This window comes from Schistocerca gregaria, chromosome 8 (assembly GCF_023897955.1).
Source record: "Schistocerca gregaria isolate iqSchGreg1 chromosome 8, iqSchGreg1.2, whole genome shotgun sequence".
NCBI classification, from domain to species: domain Eukaryota; kingdom Metazoa; phylum Arthropoda; class Insecta; order Orthoptera; family Acrididae; genus Schistocerca; species Schistocerca gregaria.
The window spans coordinates 254,498,749-254,520,438 of NC_064927.1; the positions used below are offsets into that span (position 1 = coordinate 254,498,749).

The following is a 21,690-nucleotide window of genomic DNA, read 5'->3' on the forward strand; positions in this document are numbered from 1 at the left end:
CATGCTAGTTCTTCCTGCTAGCTAATTGTATCTCATGCAGTACAGGTCCCCCTTCCCCTTTCTTTTTTTCTTTTTTTTTTTAATAATTGTGTGATTTTTAATTATTTATAACTGCTGCTCTTGACATATTTGTATAAATTTATTTCTGGATTCATACAATACCATTGTAGTTTATTCTTGGCAATGAAAATTCTGTCGTAACATTAATTATAAACAACACACCAGTTCAGAAGGAATAATGATATCTACAATTGTAGTTCTAAAGGAAAAAAGAGACTGTCATTATTCTTTATTATAATTGACAGAAAAGATAATAATACTACTACCATAAGTTTTGTTCAGTAACCTAATGATATAAACTACCTGACAATTAGGAAAGCTAAATTTGAAAGAAAGCTGGAAGAATTTATTCTGGCCAACTTTGTCTTTTGATAAAAAAATCTTTCTATTTTGAAACTTCTAGCTTATGAAACGCAATAATTCCGTACTGCTTCTGTTATATTATTTTTTTTATTAAACTTATTCTTAAATGTACAGCATTTGAACAAGAGATACACTTTACCACATGAAACTGGCTCATTCTTTATAAAATAAATTGGAGTCAGTGTATAATACCCCTTACAAACATTCTCTGTTAAGTTTAGATGCATCTAGCAGCTTCAAGCACTTTTTTAAATTTATTTAATGTTCTACTTTTGCATTTGTATTCAAGCCAGTTTGTTTTCTTATAATTTTACTTTGTGAGGGCAACTGTATAATGGAAGATAGTGGTTTTCCATATTTAAACTCATAGTGAAATTTGTGTGGGGGAACAACCCTGCTCTTGAGTCTTTATTAACAAAATAACTAACCTCAAGCTTATATAATATCTCTTCATTATCTTATTGTGCGAAAAATTCTGTTCTGTATAAGGACCAATATATTTGTGTAAGAGACAATCATATAGTGAAGGCTGTTCACCTATCAGTCACTTCTCTGCAACACTGGCAGTCATCGACCAGCCATAAGATATAGTTGCCTTAATGAAGTTGGCTTGCCCTATTGTCTGAGAGAAAGTAATACTGAGGTTCCTGCAAATAAGGAATAATGAAGAGTGGTGGAGGAGTTATAATTAAAGGATATGTGGCAGGCTGGAACTCAGTCTGCAGGTTACTTAGTTTGAGAGTTGACGTAACAAGTTTGAATATAAGAGTTCTTATAATTTCTAACAAAGAGATAGAGGGGCTGGTTGGTACTTACCTCAGCTCAGTACAGCTGATAGATACACAAAAAACAACTGAAAATTTACGTTCCTAGCTTTCGGAATAAATGTTCCTTCATCAGGGAGGAGAGAGGGGAAAGAAAGGGAAGAATGGAAAGTGGATTTAGTTACTCACAACCTAGGTTATGAAGCAAAAGGGAAAGGAAAATGGGGAGGGTAGCAAGGATGGAAGCATGGTTGTCAGAGGGAAGCCAAATATATTCTATTGTAAGTACTGTGCCAGCTTCAAACCAAAGAGGATGCATACAGAAGTAAAGAGGTATACAGTATAAAGATGTAGGATGGAAAGATGCATGAATGGCTAAAGAGGAAGGGGAAAGAGGAGAAGACTGAAGCGTAAATGGGAGTGAGGCTGTTTAACGTAGGTTCAGTCCAGGGAGATGGCGGGATGAAAGGATGTGTTGGAGTGCAAGTTCCCATCTCCGCAGTTCAGAGGGACTGGTGTTGGGTGGGAGAAGCCAAATGGCACATACAGTGTAGCAGGTTCCTAGGTCCCTAGAATTATGCTGGAGGGCATGCTCCATTACTGGGTATTGGACGTCTCCTAGGCGGACAGTTCGTCTGTGTATGTTCATGCGCTCAGCCAGTTTAGTTGTCACACCAATGTAAAAGGCTGTGCAGTGGAGGCATGTCAGCTGATAAATGATGTGTATTTTCACACGTGGCCCTGCCTTGAATTGTGTATGATTTACCAGTAGCGGGGCTGGAGTAGGTGGTTGTGGGGGGATGCATGGGGCAGGTTTTGCAGCAGGGTCGGTTACAGGGGTAGGAACCGCTGGATAGAGAAGGTAGTCTGGAAATATTGTAGGGTTTAACAAGAATGTTATGGAGGTTAGGGTGGCAACTCTGGGTGGTGTGGGGAGAATTTTGTCAAGGGATGATCTCATTTCAGGAGTTGACTTGAGAAAGTCATATCCCTGGTGGAATAATTTATTGATGTATTCGAGGCCAGGATAATATTGGGTGACAAGGGGGATGCTTCTGTGTGGTCTGAGGGTAGGAACATTGTTGTTGGACGGGGAGGAATGTATTGCTCGGAAGATCTGATTGTGGACAAGGTCTGCAGGATAGTTGCGGGAGAGGAAAGCACTGGTCAGGTTACTGGTGTAATTGTTGAGGGATTCGTCACTGGTGCAGATATGTTTGCCACAAACATCTAGGCTGTAGGGAAGGGAGTGTTTTATGTGGAATGGATGGTATCTATCAAAGTGAAGGTACTGTTGTTTGTTTGTGGGTTTGATATGGACAGAGGTGTGGATGTGAGCTTCAACAAGATGAAGGTCAACATCCAGGAAGGTGGCTTGGGTTTTGGAGAAGGACCAGGTGAAACTCAGATTCAAAAAGGAGTTGAGGTTATGGAGAAAATTAAGGAGTGTTTCTTCACCATGAGCCCAGACCACAAAGATGTCATCTATAAACCTATACCAGGCTAGGGGAAGTAGCTGTTGGGTCTTCAGGAAAGCCTCCTCCATGCGGCCCATGAAGAGGTTGGCATAGGACGGAGCCATCCTGGTTCCCATGGCCGTTCCCCTGATTTGTTTGTAGGTCTGGCCTTCAAAAGCTGGCACAGTACTTATAATAGAGTATCTTTGGCTTCCCTCTGACAACCATGCCTCCATCCGTGCTACCCTCCCCGTTTTCCTTTACCTTTTGCTTCATAACCTGGGTTGTGAGTACCTAAATCCACTTTCCCTTCTTTCCTTTCTTTCCCCTCTCTCCCCCCTGATGAAGGAACATTTATTCTGAAAGCTAGGAACGTAAATTTTTGGTTGTTTTTTGTGTATCTATCGGCTGTACTGAGCTCAGGTAAGTACTGGCCAGCCCCTCGATCTCTTTGTTAGTATTTGTTTCACATCTTTATATGAGATTTTCCATTAATTATTTAGATCACCTATATGGTCCACATTCTTCATTGTTTTGTCCCTTTTGTTAGCTACCACTTACATCTGTCATCTAAACACTTTCTCTTCTTCAGTGTTCTTCAGTGTTTTATACATACATAAATAAATATTTTCGTCACCCACTGTGCTAGTTTCATTTGCCTTCTATTATCTTGTTCCATTTATAGTCCACTTCTCTTTTTCTATTTATTGATTTATTTATTTAACATTCCTTAGTTTTAACGTTCGTTATTCGCTGTTTTCCAGCCAACAATCACTGCCAACAATCTGTTCCACACCTACCAATGTCATCCATTTCCGTTGATTTCGTGTTGGTGGTGATATTCTTGTGCCATTGGCTATCTTTCTCTGCCACAGGAAACATTTTTTGGGACATTTCTGCGCCACCCGCGAACTTTTTTGGGCATGCGCGATTTTTTTTGCGGCACGCGCGTACCTATTTGCTCACGCGTGATCCTTTTTGCTCACGCGCGATCTTTTTTGCACCGTGCGCGATCCTTTTTTTTTGCTACTCGCTATCTCTGTGTTTGAGCAACGTGTGTTCTTTTCCCCTGATCTGGACATACTTGCTTGGTCTTATCAACTTTTTCCGTATTTGTCTTATTTAGTGGTCTTCCTTTGGTATTGAACATTACCAACACAATTTCTTTCTTTCTCATCCTTCCTTTCGTGTTTTATTCCTTTTTATGATTACTATTTTAACTTCAGATATTTAATTTCCCTACCCACCAGTTACCCACTATGTACCCTAATCCTATACCACATTATTTACATTCATTCCGGAAACATGCATTTACCGTAGCCAAACTGCAATCCCACATACTTTTCCTCCGTTCCTGCTTAACCTTTGGAATCACCCCTAAAGGACTTACCTTAAAAGTTCCCATCTGTGGGTGCAATTCCTCCTTCCACCAATCTCTCCTGGACTTCCAGAACCTTCAATCCTTAGCCCTTACCCAACTTGTCCTGAATCTCTACACTACTTCATGTAACCACCACTCCCAACAGCTCCTATTTCTCTTCAAAGTCCTCGACCTCTCAAACCCTTGCTTTGAGAACACACTCAAGAATATCATCCTAGAAGCCAGGTGCAAACTTGAGTCCCATGCCACACACCACCTGAAAAAACTATCGACAGGGGCTAGTGCAACACCTAGGCTAGGAAGAGGGGTCCCTCTCCCTATCCCTCACAAACACCAACCACAACAGAACCGTCAACAAACCCCCCTCATAGCCAACAAACCTAGCCTAGCCACCCTACTCAATCTCCCCATCCCAGCACATACCCCACACAGACCAAATCTCAACTATAACCACAGTCAAATGCCACATATCACCAACCCCAATTCAGTTATAAACCTCTCATCCAGATCCCCCTCTCCTCCAGAGACATCAGTTCTATCAAAAGGCTTAACCTTTAGCCCCACACCTAAATTCAACCACACTGGCCTGGTTAAAGATCTCCTCTCATTCACCTGGAACCTCAACTGGAAATATCACTTCACTACACAAACACAGCCCCCAGATACTAGACCCAGTGTTGAACCTTGTCTAGAACAGTTCCGAACATCTTCTCAAAGGGATCCTCCTCCCCTCCCCCAAAACCATCCCTTGCAGACATTTCAGGGATTCCTCACACTCAGTGTTGCCTCCCAGTCCTTCTAGAAGAACATCCCGACAACCCCGAAAATCACCCCAGCTGAATCCCATGCCATTAATGAGCCGAAAACAGACCGCTCTATTGTCATCCTCCCGGTGGATAAAGGCTCCACAACTGTGGTACTTGACCGTGTGGAGTATGTGGCAGAAGGACTGCGTCAGCTCTGCGACACCTCAACCTACAAAGCTGTTACCCAGTATTCCATTCCCTCCACCCAGACTGAGCTGCAGAAAATCCTAAAAATCCAAGGTCCCTCACAAGACCTCACAACGGCTTCCATAGACTTACTCACTCCACTTGAGCCACATACCCCTACCTTCTACCTATTACCCAAAATCCACAAGGAGAACCATCCTGGCCGTCGCATTGTAGCAGGCTTCAAAGCCCCAACAGAACGTATCTCAGCTCTGGTAGACCAACACCTCCAACCTATCACCCACAGACTCCCATCCTACCTCAAGGACACAAACCACTTCCTAGAATGCCTCAAATCCATTCCCACTCCTCTCTCACCTGAAACCTTTCTTGTCACCATAGATGCCACATCCCTTTACACAAACGTCCCACACACCCATGGTCTCTCTGCCCTTGAGCACTACCTCTCCCAACGCCCACCCGAAGATCTTCCAAAAACCTTGTTCCTTATCACATTTACCAACTTCATTCTCACCCATAATTACTTCACTTTTGAAGGCCAGACCTACAAACAAATCAGGGGAACGGCCATGGGAACCAGGATTGCTCCGTCCTATGCCAACCTCTTCATGGTCCGCATTGAGGAGGCTTTCCTGAAGACCCAACAGCTGCTTCCCCTGGCCTGGTATAGGTTTATAGATGACATCTTTGTGGTCTTGACTCGTGGTGAAGAAACACTCCTTAATTTTCTCCATAACCTCAATTCCTTTTCGAATCTGTGTTTCACCTGGTCCTTCTCCAAAACCCAAGCCACCTTCCTGGATGTTGACCTTCATCTTGTTGAAGCTCAAATCCACACCTCTGCCATATCAAACCCACAAACAAACAACAGTACCTTCACTTTGATAGCTGCCATCCATTCCACATAAAACACTCCCTTCCCTACAGCCTAGGTATTTGTGGCTATCGTATCTGCTCCAGTGACGAATCCCTCACCAATTACACCAGTAACCTGACCAATGCTTTCCTCTCCCACAACTATCCTGCAGACCTTGTCCACAATCAGATCTTCCGAGCAATACATTCCTCCCCATCCAACAACAATGTTCCTACCCTCAGACCACACAGAAGCATCCCCCTTGTCACCCAATATTATCCTGGCCTCGAATACATCAATAAATTATTCCACCAGGGATATGACTTTCTCAAGTCAACTCCTGAAATGAGATCATCCCTTGACAAAATTCTCCCCACACCACCCAGAGTTGCCACCCTAACCTCTATAACATTCTTGTTAAACCCTGCAGTATTCCCAGACTACCTTCTCTATCCAGCGGTTCCAACCCCTGTAACCGACCCTGCTGCAAAACCTGCCCCATGCATCCCCCCACAACCACCTACTCCAGCCCCGCTGCTGGTAAATCATACACAATTCAAGGCAGGGCCACGTGTGAAAATACACATCATTTATCAGCTGACATGCCTCCACTGCACAGCCTTTTACATTGGTGTGACAACTAAACTGGCTGAGCGCATGAACATACACAGACGAACTGTCCGCCTAGGAGACGTCCAATACCCAGTAACGGAGCATGCCCTCCAGCATAATTCTAGGGATCTAGGAACCTGCTACACTGTATGTGCCATTTGGCTTCTCCCACCCAACACCAGTCCCTCTGAACTGCGGAGATGGGAACTTGCACTCCAACACATCCTTTCATCCCGCCATCCCCCTGGACTGAACCTACGTTAAACAGCCTCACTCCCATTTACGCTTCAGTCTTCTCCTCTTTCCCCTTCCTCTTTAGCCATTCATGCATCTTTTCATCCTACATCTTTATACTGTATACCTCTTTACTTCTGTATGCATCCTCTTTGCTTTGAAGCTGGCACAGTACTTACAATAGAATATATTTGGCTTCCCTCTGACAACCATGCTTCCATCCTTGCTACCCTCCCCATTTTCCTTTCTCTTTTGCTTCATAACCTGGGTTGTGAGTAACTAAATCCACTTTCCATTCTTCCCTTTCTTTCCCCTCTCTCCTCCCTGATGAAGGAACATTTATTCCGAAAGCTAGGAACGTAAATTTTCGGTTGTTTTTTGTGTATCTATTGGCTGTACTGGCCAGCCCCTCGATCTCTTTGTTAGTATTTGTTTCACATCTTTATATGAGATTTTCCATTAATTATTTAGTTCTTATAATTTCTCAAATTCTGCTCAAATGCTTACAAATGGGAAATAAAAACAATCACCTGCTAGAAATCTGTTTCTATCTGAGAACTGGAGTATAGCAGAGCTTTGATTTTACATTCTCCAATTTTGTGTTTTTCATTATTCTATACCAATAATTTGTAGCCCCTGAGAAAACCCCATTCGATCAATGCTAAAAATTCCCTGATTTTACATTTCTTCTAGTAAGGTGTACCTCAATTGTAATCTCTTACTTGATGTCTCACTTGACTTGGCCACATTTTCGTCCTTTGGACATTTGATGTGACTCAGCAAGTTATGAGTGCCTTTGCACCAAGGGTGGTAGCAGAATTAAGAGATATTTTAGACCATTGTGGAGAGAGGAGATGTGAGGGAGGAAATGCTGATGTAATCCATGGTAGGTGTTGCCAACATGACTTGCAACATTTGGCTCCACCAGTACAACGACTGCTAGGTTACAGCAGTAATGGTGAAACATCAGTAAATGAGAAGTGTTCTGGGCCGAGACAATATGTAATGAAGAAGCCCAGCCACCACCTTATCTCGTGTCACAACTCTGTCTCTTTTCTTAGCATGTATTTCTGATGTACTGTATTCAGCTACAATATCAATTGTCAACCTTTGAAATTCAAACATTGAGTCTCAAAGGATAGGCTTGGTCATAATCGAAGAAACATTGCCCAATTCCATCTACTGAACTCTTATTGGCTGGCAACTTAGTAAGTCGCCCAATAGCCAGTGCGACCATCACACCACACTAACAAATGTAAAATGAGCTCACCTACTGGATATGTGGAGAGGGGGAGTGGCCCTTCAGTGACAGGTGTGCAGTTAGAGGTGAAATCATTTTGTGAAATTCTGAAAATATACTTTTATTGCTGATCACGTGCTATGACAGAGATGTCACATGGAAAGAAAACAAGGATTTTGTGACAGCACATTTTAAAGACTTTTGAGGTCAAATTTGACAGGATACAATTGCAACAACTACATACACTGCACTTGTATAACTTTGCACCACACACAACTTACACTGTAGATCATAAAGATTTGCAGCAGTCATAGAGGGCGTGAAGTGATACTGTAACATCTGAGATTTCTTTCAAATTTACATTTTACACAGTGTACAGAAATTCACTGAGGCGACTTCTAATAAGCTTGTAATGTCAACTGGGAAAGTAAACTCACTTTTCCATGTCTCTTTTTCTCTCATCAAGCAATGTTGAGCATATGATGTGTGGCTCATAAGAAAAGCATTAAACAATAACAGCAGTGGTGACAATATCGTTAAGCAGATGTCCGCATTTATGCTTATGCTTTGATCACTTAGCTGCTGTGATGTTTTTCATTTAATTCAACATGTTTGTCAGTTTTTACTTTTTTCTGATTGAGCACAAAGAATGATCTCTCAAAAACATATAATTTGCAGTCATAGCACGTCAGAAATCAGCTTGATTACCATGTACCCAGATGCCAATTACAATTTTTTATATGTTTTACTTGATGTTACACACTTGTGATTTTTTAAAAACTGATGAAATTCATTACCACAAATTAATGTTTACACATTGTCTTGTACATGTAATTTCCTCCACTTAGATGGATTTTATACTAAGTGTTAGAAAGGATTCCGATTTTATTCATATATACCAATTACATGTGTTTTCCCATTGTTTTGGGCGGGTTTCAACATTTTCCTCAATTTTGCATTTTCAAAGTTTTGAGTTTTTTAAACTGCACTGCATGAAAATGTAAAAGAGGTGTTTCACTGTATTCTCAGTATATAAGGTATCCATTATTACTGACACAGGGGGAAATGTCATGGAACAAAAAACTAGGAAGAAAAAGTTTACCAAAAGCAGTGCTGTATTCGTCTTAACATAAATGAGGTCAGCTACAAATGACAGATGAATCGCAATATGATGGCTTTGGCTTCAGTTGCACATAACACCATCTATTGGGTTCTAATAATATAAAAATATACATAATACTACTACATATATAATGGAAAGAAAAATTATTCCAAGGCATACTACAATTGCGCCATTAGAAATGCTGTGCTTGTACGACCCCTGGCAAATTGGACTCCTCTCTTACACTTGAACTGTAGATGCATGCAGCGGACCTCAGGCACATCAGAGTGTATCAGAAATAAGAAAATCCTTCTTACTTAGTTCCACTTCACTTCAACAGAAAATACTTAATACTAACATCAAAACTTCTCTTATTTCGGAACACATGTGACACTAAACACTCGCAGCCCATCATACTCTGAGTTGCACCTCCCAACAGACCTCCACATACAAGAGAGTCAGAAACAAAATTATGTACAAGGAAAAATGAATGATGGTTTCTTTGTTCTTCATTTGTCTGTGCCTTACCACACATTCATAATTAACGTCTTTGCCAACACTTATGATCAGTGTTTCACTTTTTGTTTTTAATAAATTTTAACTTTATGATATCCTGGGATCTTTCACCATGTACCTACACACTATGCTGCTCAATGTGCATGATTGCACAAGTTTGGTAGTCAACACTTGTGGCACTATTATCTGGGAAAGCCAATCCACCAAGGCAAGATCATACACACGGGATGGGAAAAATAGGTTTTTAGTTGTCCTGAGGCCAAAAAACTGCATAAAAAGCAAAATGACATTGGTGTCTAATTGTCGTGAGACCACCATAAGACTTTTTCATATGCTGTCCACCATTTTCTATGGCAAGTTGAAATCAACAAACAGTATGTTCCACAACAGATCAGAGTGCCTTCAGTGTTTTGTTCAGAATGTGTTGCACATTGTGTACCTTAAGTTCAGCTGTTTACATAATTGGAGCACTGAACACATCTTTCAGATAACCTCTCAGCTAGATGTCATACAAATTAAGATCAGGTGATCTGGATGGCCAGGCTGATCGCTGAGAATTCTAACATATCCAAAATGCCTCTGCAGCAGATGCTACACTGGCTGTGCACTATGCACAAGAATGCCATCTTGCATAAAAATGATCCTACTCCACACATCCATGCTGTTGAATGATTGGAATGATGTTGGTGCATATAAGACTTTAATAACATTTTCCAGTGACAGTAAGTGTGAAAGGATCCACAGCACCCATCTCCTTGAAAAAATACAGCCCTAAAGTAAACAATGTCATCAACTCCCATGAGACAGCTACCTTTGCAGAACAAAGTGGTACCAATTGATGTGCATGCCAATTTCCTGTTATGCATCTTCTCCAACTCTGCATATTGACATGTTCTTGGAAACAGAAATGAGATTCGTCTGACCACAGATTGTTTCATGGCCATTCATTGTCTACTTCCATGCAAGCAAGAAATTCCAGAGTGAATGTCCGTCTTGTTGGCAGATCAGCAGGAAGGAACTCCTTAACATGGGTGATTTTGTATGGATAGCAACGCAGGACATTTAGTAGGTTTTTATCCATTATGCTCACAGGCATGCCTAGTGTACAGGCAATTCCCTGTGCCTATGCATGTTTGCACAACACAGCTCAACGCCTCCTGCAATACTGTGGCCACATGTACAGCATATGCTGTATCAAATGCTTTCCTCCCTTTGCCCCACTTTACTTCAAACAAAGCTGTCTTTCTGAATTTTGAAATCATTTTCTCCAGATCCTTATCAGGCATTATACCAATGCTGTTTTTCATACCATTCAGTGTCCAGAAGTTCAGCAGGACAGCGCACAGTCAGTGTTCTCATAAAAGTGCTTTACCAGCAGCACGCGATCCTCCATGGGGGTTTTCATGTTGGGCATCTCGGATGCAAACTGAGAAACACCTATGCGCCATACATCTGTTGGTGTGTATATTCTGATGCTTATAGTGCCATCCTTTGGTCAAGTTTTTATTAAACTGGTTTTTGTTCCATAACGTTACCTCTTGCGTCATTAATATGCTGTTCAAATTTGATGTCTTTCTGGGCAGTGCTCCTCTTTCTACAGCCGTTTGAAACAGAAACTTCAATTATGGACACCCTGTGCACAGGCACTAGTGAGAGTACATCCAAGAGTCTTCTATGATAAATTTAAAATGTTTCCATTCTTCTTTATTCTGTACATCAAATTTTAAATTTTATATTATAGTATATCCATTATCTGATTGTAATACTACTCAATACTAGTAACAATTTCTGCACTGTGTGTGTGCTTTGAAATGAAGTTAATCATGGTGAACAGCTAAAATATACCATTTTGCTAAAGGAACTGTGTGGCAGAATGTGTCAATAACTTGAAAGGTCTTTCTTTGAAACATTTGTAGAGACATGGTGGTGGATTTAGACTTACTGTACAATGAATGTAAGGTGCAGTGATATGAGTCTGATCCAAAGTACAGTCTAAGTCTTGTAGCAAAATTAAATGTCATGGTTTTTAGATATAAATGTTGTTTGTAGTAGCCCATAAACTATAGCATAATTTCGGCTGCCTGCTATTGTTGTAGCTTAGTCAGTTAAAAGAAAGTGCAGCTTACTTCTTTATTTTTTATAAAATCACAACAAATTTTCTAAGTGTCTACATTTTGCTTGCAGTTTGTGGTGGTGTAATAACTGCTCCATCTGGACAGATACATTCTCCACTATATCCAAATACATACCCCATGAGGAAACATTGCATTTGGGAAATCGAACAGCCACTAGGAAAAGTCATTGAGCTTAATTTTGTTGATTTTGATTTGGCACCCTCCTTGTATATGTGGATCTCAGTGATAGTATGTGAATTTGATGCTTTAGAGGTAAGTGTCTTTTTTTTTTTTTTTTTTTTTTTTTTTTTTTTTTTTTTTTTTTTTTTTTTTTTTTGCATATTACCTGTTTTGTAATGGCATTCTGCATGAGGGTGAATTTGAATGTTTTAAAAAAATTTGGTTCTAGTCAGTTGTCAAATTTACAGAAGAGACACTCGATACTCATATAGTTCAATCTATTATGATGTGTGTCAATGATGTGACACTATTACAAATTGTCAGTCTTTTCATTGAAATGTGAACATTTCCTGTGGAAATATATTTCCAAGCTGCTGGATATGGCAATTAGGGCTTTACTTGCATGCAATTATCTATCACTTATTCAATGGACTCAGGCATGAAAGAAGTTGCATTGAAGATTAACAACCATTAAACATTACGGAAAGTAAATAAATTTCATGTTTAGAAAAGGACTGAAGAGGACACTTGAATTTCAACAGTATGCTAACATAATTTCCTCTTTTATTAACAATTCCTACCTCCGAAAGCTCACTGGTCACAAGTGCTGCCTGAAAGCGATTTTTGTGTTAACTGCTGCTTAACAAGTGTCTCTTTTATAGATTTGTGACAATTTGTAATTATTTTCATCTTGTTGCAATTTGAATTTTTCATCATTTACAGTGATAATAAATTTAGTCCAATTAATTTAATGTGACAACATATTTGGGAGGAAAGAGTAACAGATTTTTAATAAAGTGTTTCATAAAGCAAAAGGTTTTTTTTATATTAATATACAAAGATAAGTTTCCATCAAAATCAAATTGACATTTTAATTACGTACAATAATACTAACTACAATCCCAGATTTTTATAATTTTATACAAATAAATGTTCTCCAGTGTGTACTAACACATAATACATGTTACGTAATGATCACATTGTTCTGCCATTTGATGAAATTTTGTTAATGGATGTTATTCCAACAACACAATTATTATTCACAGTTACATTATACAATGATTGGCGTAAGCTGAAAAATCAAGACAATCACAATTTTGTGTTCATTATAATGACAACTCCCACTCCTAACTGGAATGAGTATCTTTTGTTATGCTTGGCATGAGATCAGAAATGTTCAGGAAAGCACAGTTTTCATTTATTACGTATCTGGAAGCTCTCAAGGACGTTGTCACTTCTAATTTCTCAGTCTCAAAGAAGTCGTTTCTGTAAAAATAGACTCGCATATCAAAAATAAGAAGTCGGCCATCAATTTTATAGACTGTTCTGATTTGTTCAATCAGTAGATTCCACATACGATTCAAAGTGATGAACATTTCACCATGAATAACAATATTGCACATCATGTGATATAAATGAGCTCTACAAAAAGTACAGCCTGTAACATACATAGAGCTGATTTCTCCATTCATAAATGTGGTCACTTAGTCCAGAGCCAGTAAGGTGTTTACATTTTAAGCTCCAGGGATGTCCAATAAAAGGCCATATTTATGCTGAATAAAAAAAAAATATATATGTTTGCGATTTTTCACATAATAAGTTTACTTCTATGTAGTGATCACTAAACATAAAAAATTTTAACAGTACAAGAAACATAAACTCAGTAGCTGTTTTGGAACTTTGCATACAAAATTGTATTTTAATGTTTACTTTTCTCTGAAAATGACTTTCTAGGTTTTTTATATTTCTTTAGTGTTGTAATAATCCCAATGGGATTATAGTATCAACATTTATGAAAATCAACTGCTCTTTTGAAATTCAATTAAAAATGCAATTTAAATATTGTGCTTGGATAATAACCCAATGCAGCAAGTTTGACAAATTTTAAAGTGCGTTGTGAATGCTCTGTCCTCTAGTTTTTTTGACGGGCAATAAATTCTTGAGAGCAAATGGCTATTTATAAGATTTTGAGGCTAAATATTCCATTACACATTTTGTTAGATTATGTACCATTTTGTATTCAGCAATGGTTTAGCTGGCTTGACAATATCTTACATAAGATGTGCTCCTTTTCAAACTAGAGCAAGTAATATTTATATTGAAATCACTTTGCAGTCTGTTAGTTGTAGATATTTGCATGTCACAAACATGGCAGTGAGTACAGTTCATTAAAAAAAATCGTTTTGTTCTTTATTTATCATAAGAACATAAACTGAATATTACAACTTTGTTCAAGTATTGGCATTCAAATGTAGTATTCTGATGTTTATTATGCAATTTATGGGTTTTAGATACCAACAATTGAGCTTGCAGCCTTTTAGTGATGCACCTGATGCACAGCAACAGGTGCTGTACTACTTGATACATGACAGTATTCAGTTTTCAAGTATCTGATACATTGATTAAAACTTACATCATGCTACAAAGTTAATGTGTATTGGGTTGTTTATTTTAGAGAATTATATTATATCGGTGATTCTCAGTAAACTACATAACAATATTCATAGAGCATCCAGAATGGAAATTTCTTTGGCAAGTTCTAACATTTTTCAGACTACAAGAGACAGTGTGGTATTGGGTTGCAAGGCACACACATCTCTCAATTCAGTTAACTTGCACGTTGTGTGTAGCCAATTGTCTTCTCTGGGGAATCAGCTACATCGATCCCCCACAAGCTGCTACTCTGAAGACTATAGCTGGTTAAGGGAATTGATTAAAATACTTCTCTATCCTTGTTATAATTTTGGTACTCGTATAATACTTTTCAGTTCAGTCACTTTATATTTTCAACTTTCACAGATAATAACTTCTGCAAGCTAACTTATTCCTTACATGTTAGACTCATTTATACATATTTAAATAGCATACATGTGTCTTGTTTCGTTTTAGCCAAGACATGAAATAATTTAAAAGTCTCTAGTCTCAGGCGAGCCCAATACATAAATGTGCATAGGATTATATCTTAAACTTTTCAATAGTCTTTTTTACAATCACGACAGACACTAACACATCAAAGAATATGACATAATTATTCATTGAGTTCTCATCACGTCTTCTGTGGTGCTGGCTGGCTGCAAACACTTGTCGTCGTCAGTAACTCGCCCCTCTTACAGTCTTCTAATAACAAACTTCCGACCTGCACACAGAAACATGTGGATTGGTAGAAACATTCTCACTTTTCCACACTTGTACCTAAAATATTGTGTGTTTGAGACAGTTGAAGGCTGAATGTTTCTAGAATTTACACCGAAATTCTTGAGGCACTACATATCCCTCCCATTAGTTTGAACACAAAATATTTTTTACATATTCATTACATACAATAAATAATATTCCAAAAGATAATTCTGTATCTTTTAACAGTACATCTCTTTCAACTAATAACCATGCATATTTTACCACAATTATAAAACTTGAACCTTTCAATCTATGTTGGCGTTAGCTCTTTTCACTCTCCAAAAATTTGTGAGTACCAAATTTTTGTTTTCTATTCCTCTTCCAATCGTAAATTTGAGGTGTACATAACTCATGAATATTCTACTGCTTTGTTCTTACTTTTCCTAAGTATGTACTTATTCATCACTTATTGTAATCTGGAAGAACTGTGGGTAGAATAAAAGTGTTCCCTTCTTCTGACACTTGGAAATCTAAAATGTAATAAAGCTGTTGATGCATAGAATTCAAACTTACCAGACTATTTCCTTTAAATATGTGATTTCTGTCACGATACTGCCCTTTTTCCCTTTAGGAACAGTACCTGTATCTTACATGGGGTGATCCTAGGAGTACCCTTCTCTTTTTGTTTTGGTAGGTATGCCTCTTTGTTATTCCTATCCTCCTATGGTACAGGTCAATCCCCTTCTTGGTGCTCCTGCCTTCCGCAGTATGGGTCAACCTTTCATATGTCTGCCTATCCGCCCTTTTTCTCATTCAATAAATTTCGAGTGCACCCTCTGTACCCTTCTTGACTACCCACCCCTTTCAAAAAGTAATAAAAACGCTCTTATTTACATTATATGTGACAAAGGGTAAAAATTATGTATCATGTTATCACAATTATGTAATGATTCATATGAACTTCCATTTACTATTAATCTAATATTCCTTGATTACTCTCAAAGAATAACATAGGCAAAATTAAGATGTAACCATACTCTGATGCTGGGATTCGAGACCACTGCTGACTAGAGCGGAGCATGAAGGCAATAAATACTCTGGATGACTTCTTCCAAACTCTATGCTGATGGCGGGATTTAAGACCATTGTAGACTAAAGTGGAGCATGAAGTCAATTGAAATACCTATCTGGCACTAACCGATCTGGATGTAACTGCAGATATATCAAATTGGAATCAAACTGCTTCTAAGTAGTATATTATGAAAACATTAATAGATGCTTCAGTCCTAATTTGATATAACAACAAGATTTATCACATTGATGACATAGCAGGGACCAGAAGTCCATGTAACACATTTGAGACGCCAAATAGTGATACAATCACCTACTGCTGTTACTACAAGAAGCAGTATGGTCTTGATATCAATGACTTGCTTTGCTTGTCAGCCAAGTAAAGACAAGTATGCAGAAGAAATAGGATGATAGGATAGTATAAGAATTCTAGAATAGATTACAGAATAGTTTAAGATTTGAAGGGAATTTGGGTCAGGAAAAATAGTACAGAAGAAACACTGAAAACAACTAGGATCTGATGGTCATCACCTTACCCGTTAACACAGAACGTTAACGTCTCTGGGAGACAGATGTGACTCAGCCCGGATCCCAAGATCTGACATTATCATCACTTGATTACTTACAAATCAATGCTTCTCATTGAATTTTGTGTGCAAGTCTCCTAACAACAAAACAGTTACCATTTTACTAGGAAACATAACATTAAGTAAAGTTATTCTATTTTGTGCTCTGTAATGGACTAGTTTGAATTCTTTGCACAAGTCATCTATAACATTGCTATTAAGTTTGGAAAAAGCAACAGTCGAAATGTTTCTGGAGATTATACTCTCGGCCATTTCTCGATCTATAATTAGCTCAAATGGTTCCACCAGAACACTTACGTTTATCATGTCAAAGATGGCTAATTTTTCCCTGTCATTCTGTTCAACATTATTTAGTCGTGAACTGACAGCTCGTACACTGACACCTGAAATTTTTGATTGAATAATCAATATTAATTCCTTATGCTGGGCTGTGCTCTCTTCCTAAGTATTCGCTTCCTATCTTCCAGAATTAAATTTAATATTACATACATTTTCACAAGATCCTAATTTTTCACTAAATTCAGATTCTACTTTATTATTGTTATATATGATGTCACATTCAGTCCCCGAAGTAACCTTGTCTTCACATCAATTACTAGATTCTTTGTTTTGAGTGTCTGTTCTGATGGGCAAAAAACCTATATTTGTCATTTGAATACTTAATAGTTTCATTCTGTCTCTGATTAATGTCAGTGAACATTTGATTCACGAGAGTATTCGAAGAACTAGTGAATTCACTCTTTAAATCTAAGTTCAGATTTTCTACCTTATCATTTAAAGAGTCAAATTCAATCTTTAATAGAACTATATTCACTGCTTGACTGTTCAAGGTTTCACTCTGAGCATTTAAACTAGACTGTACTAAACCTACGTCTCTCCTTAGGGCTTCATTCTGAGCATTTAATTTTTCACTTACAGTGGCTGAATCATCCTTCTGGTCATCCAACTTAGGACTTTGGCCATGTAATCTAGCATTTAGTTGAGTATTTACTGAGTCTAACTTTAGACTTAGTCCTTTGATTAAAATTGTGACTTCAGTCCATTTGCCCCTGTTCACTTTCATGGCCATGGCTGGTCCTGAAGTTTGTTGCTGTTCTTGATCCATAATTTTATTGCTCTTAGACCTAGAAATCATCTAAAAGAAAATTCATCACTGAGAACAATAACTGCACTATTAGTTTATTACGCACTCATGCTCACAACTTTTATCAAAAAATTATTGTTTTTCACTCACCCGGTGTAGAGTTCTAGCTGCATTTGTGAGAGAATGTGTAATCAGCACCGGAGGACAGCACTGGTGCCGGTGGCATCGGATGTTGGTTTCAGCATTGTCATCAGTGAGCAGACGCGGAGTCAGCACTGCTGAGCAGTAGCTGGTGCAGTTGGCATCTGTGACTGGTTACTGCACCAGTATCGGCACGATGTACGTATGTGAAGACTGCTTACTGTCCCTATCTGATCTTCTTAGTCAAAAGGATGAGGTCTTCTCTCCAGTTTTCTTTGCTATTATTTTCCCACGTCTTTTACAGCATTGCACTCACAACTTTCTTCCATTTGTTTATTGGACGCAATATGATTTCTGGAAACATTTATTGTATCTTGTTAGGCCTGGTTATTATGCAAAGTACCTAATATCTTCTTTCTGTTTCTGTTTTTAAATCCTTATTTTCTTCAGGTCCTGTCACTTAGGTCACCATGTTCTAATGTTTCCCATGACACAAAATAATATTTTCTTATTCCTGTAATCTATTGATCAACTATTGATCAAATGTATGCACTTTAGTATCAACGCACTCGTTGATTAAGGATGTACTAGAACTGCTATGCAGAACAAAATTCTCTTCTTAGACATATAAATATATTCATCATCTCAATGATGATGTAAATAAAATAGAAAGAAACTTCCAAGTACATGGAGACATAAGAGTTGGTTTAAAAACCATATGAAAATATGAACATGCGTCTTGACTTCTCCAAGTCCAAGACATGAATGTCCATAGCAATCTATCTTCAACTGTTCAATAGTCTTTTTTTCAATTACCACAGACACTGACACATTAAAGAATACGACATAATTATTCATTGAGTTCTCCTCGCTTCTTCTGTGGTGCTGGCAGCAAACATTTGTAGTCAGTGACTCGCCCCTCTTACAGTCTTCTAATAACAAACTTCTGACCTGCACATAGAAACAGGTGGATCGGTAGAAACATTGTTACTCGCCGCACTCGTACTTAAAATATAGGGTGTTTGAGTTGTTGGAAGACCAATTGTTTCTAGTATTTACACCAAAATTCTTGAGGCACTACAGTGTCTGTACTCTCTGTATAATCTGAAATCCATTGTACTGTCTGTGTAGTAAACGAAGAACCACATGGAATTGTTGACTAAGAGACACTGAAGAGTTTTTCAGCTGCCTAACTGGATAGGATTTTCTTTTTCAACTTTGTTTAGTATATGAGTTATAATTCAAATTACTATTGAGTAGTGTCTCAAATCTGCTATTCCTATGAATATACTTGTGATTATTGTTCTGTCCATGGTTCAGATCCATGGAGTCAACAGATATTTAAGATGGTACTGAAGATTGTAAAACAAACAAAAATGTTTGTTTATTACTTTTACCCTCCAGCACAAATAAAATATGAATCTGCTCCACTTTTATGCACCCATCATCAGTGTGTTCACCATACTATTCCTCAGAAAGTCATATACACAGTATTAGACAATAGTAACTGCCAAAACTAAATGGAGAAACTGCCACCTATCATTTATAATTTTGAATGAGACTGAAGACTAATTTTAGGTATGATTCAGTGGAACAAAATAGAATTTAGATTGCTATGCTGTTCAGATGCAAGTCATGCTTGTAATATATTGATTGAGCTTGACTGAGATGGGGGCAGAAGAGCTAAAACATATAAATAGAAAAATCACTACAAAACTGTCAAAATAAAAATTATTTAGAATGTGATATATAAAATGTACTAGATTTGCTTAGTATATTTCAAATTTATAGACAGTTTTTGTCAAGGCAAATTATCTTCAAAGTTACTGATACTTTTCATCAGTGTTTTAATTAGTTTATTGTGATTAGAACACTGTCTTTTAAATCAAACAAATTACCTTTATTGAGGTAATTTGAGTTCTTACTTTGACTATAGCACCTCAGTTGCTTTTAAAAGGAAGCTTCACAAAAGAAAGTTGAGCATTGCTCATGAATCAGCTCATGAGATTAGTATGCTACGCCCACAAAACCTGTTATCTCACTGTGAGCAATAGGTGATTATGACGTCCAATAAATGTTACTAAAGTTGGGGATAGTTTCTAGACAGGCAGTAAGGAGGGAGAGGGTGAAACTTGATGCCAACACTCTCCTCAAATAATACCAAAGGGATTGTATGGATTAATGTCTACATCTGATGGACAAATAAACATCAACAATGTAATCGAGGATAGTGTTGCAAAGTGTGGTTTTCAGGAATGTTAGAACACCAGCTCACCTCCCAATGTTGACAAAAATGTGTTTCACTGCTGGGATTTGAACCAACTACCTCCAATTTGCCCAGGTATCCGTTAGTGACTTTAACTAAGGAGGTAAGCCTCTGTTCCATATGACAGTTCAAATCTGATTCCATGTGAGTTCTTACACTTTCCAGAGCAAAGTAATTCATTCACAGTCACATTTTGAACAGCTGGATGAAAGTGTGTGTCACTATTAAAATTTTTGAATACTCTTATCAAGGTGACAAATGATGGGCGTAGTTCTAAGAGCTCCAATAGATTGTCCTATTGGATAAAATGAAGGAGAGCACTTTGAGGATATTTGGTGTGAGTATTATCAAAACCAGATCTCAACATTATTTCAAAAGACTGTACCAATGAATGTACTGTTAACAAATAGATAGAGGAAGCTGTGTTTATATAAATTGATAAAATAAGATTGGCCCAGGGAGAATGGTCAATATTCAAGGATATTTGAAGCAAAACACTTTGTGAAATTATTATTAAAAATTCTTATAATTATGTATGGTGTACTCATCCAACTGCTTTTTATCTGCTGATGCCACAAGCACTGTGTTCCTTCATGTCCACTCTAACTTGGTTTTTACCCCAAGAATGACCAATACAAACATTATGTTTCAGAACCTTTATTCTATATCATGTCATAATTATTATGTTGCTTTGACAAAGCTGAAAAGTACTGACATGCTTTCAATACTGACATACATCTCACTTAATGAATTTCATGCTTTTTGCACAACATCTCACAAGACACTGGCGTACAATGCCAACATGGCTGCCCCTTTATATATAAATCCGAACAATCCTTGGTATTGTTATAAAGGCATTTTTAATAAAATAACTGTTAAAACTGTTGCTTCAAAATTAATGACATAGTTCAACAGTTGCACTGGTAGAGCAAATACATTTATCGATTATCAAGCATTTAACATTTTAGTATTGTGTACATACTCAAATATGAAATATTAACAATAGTTTTACTATTTTTATAAAATGCAAAAGATACATCGTTCAGAAAATGTTCCTACCAATGTATATGTTTCCAAGTCTCCCATTGAATGTAGCAAAATAGGTCTCTTTTTTATTATTGACAAAACACCTTAAGAACTGTCCATGTTTACACATCACTTATAACATTTTTGCTAATTACATATAATTTTGTAATCAGTTTTGATTCTCTCAGTTGGTTTTTTTGTTTAGAGACCACAGACGTTAATTTGGATACTGTTTTAACACACATACATCTGAGTTTCAAAGAAATGACTTTGACCAATGTACTCAGTCAGTTGTTCCAGATTTCACCTAGTTATGTTAATCCTAAATGTTCCTACCAATTACAGGATTTATATACTTCAATACAATTATGATTTAGTAAACAGTTTCATTGTAACAATTTTACAAGTATAGGTTTACCTATACCACTACCTTTTGTTTACATAAGTGATTCCTGTTTATTTCATATTGGGTCAAAAAATACGTGTTTTAAATGGCTCTCAATGGACCGTTATGTCTCAACTTCATATGGTCATATGTCCTATTCCTAATGGCCTTTTGCGGTAGA

The 21,690-nt window shown here is 37.7% G+C and overlaps 1 protein-coding gene across 1 annotated transcript in view; it reads left to right on the top strand.

The window, feature by feature from the left end:
* Nucleotides 1-21,690, top strand: part of LOC126285431 (cubilin-like) — a 1,398,426-nt gene that overhangs the window by 413,195 nt on the left and 963,541 nt on the right. The window contains exon 20 of the mRNA XM_049984811.1: nt 11,723-11,925. Coding sequence (XP_049840768.1) covers nt 11,723-11,925 — 203 coding nt within the window. The remainder of the gene's footprint in view (nt 1-11,722; nt 11,926-21,690) is intronic.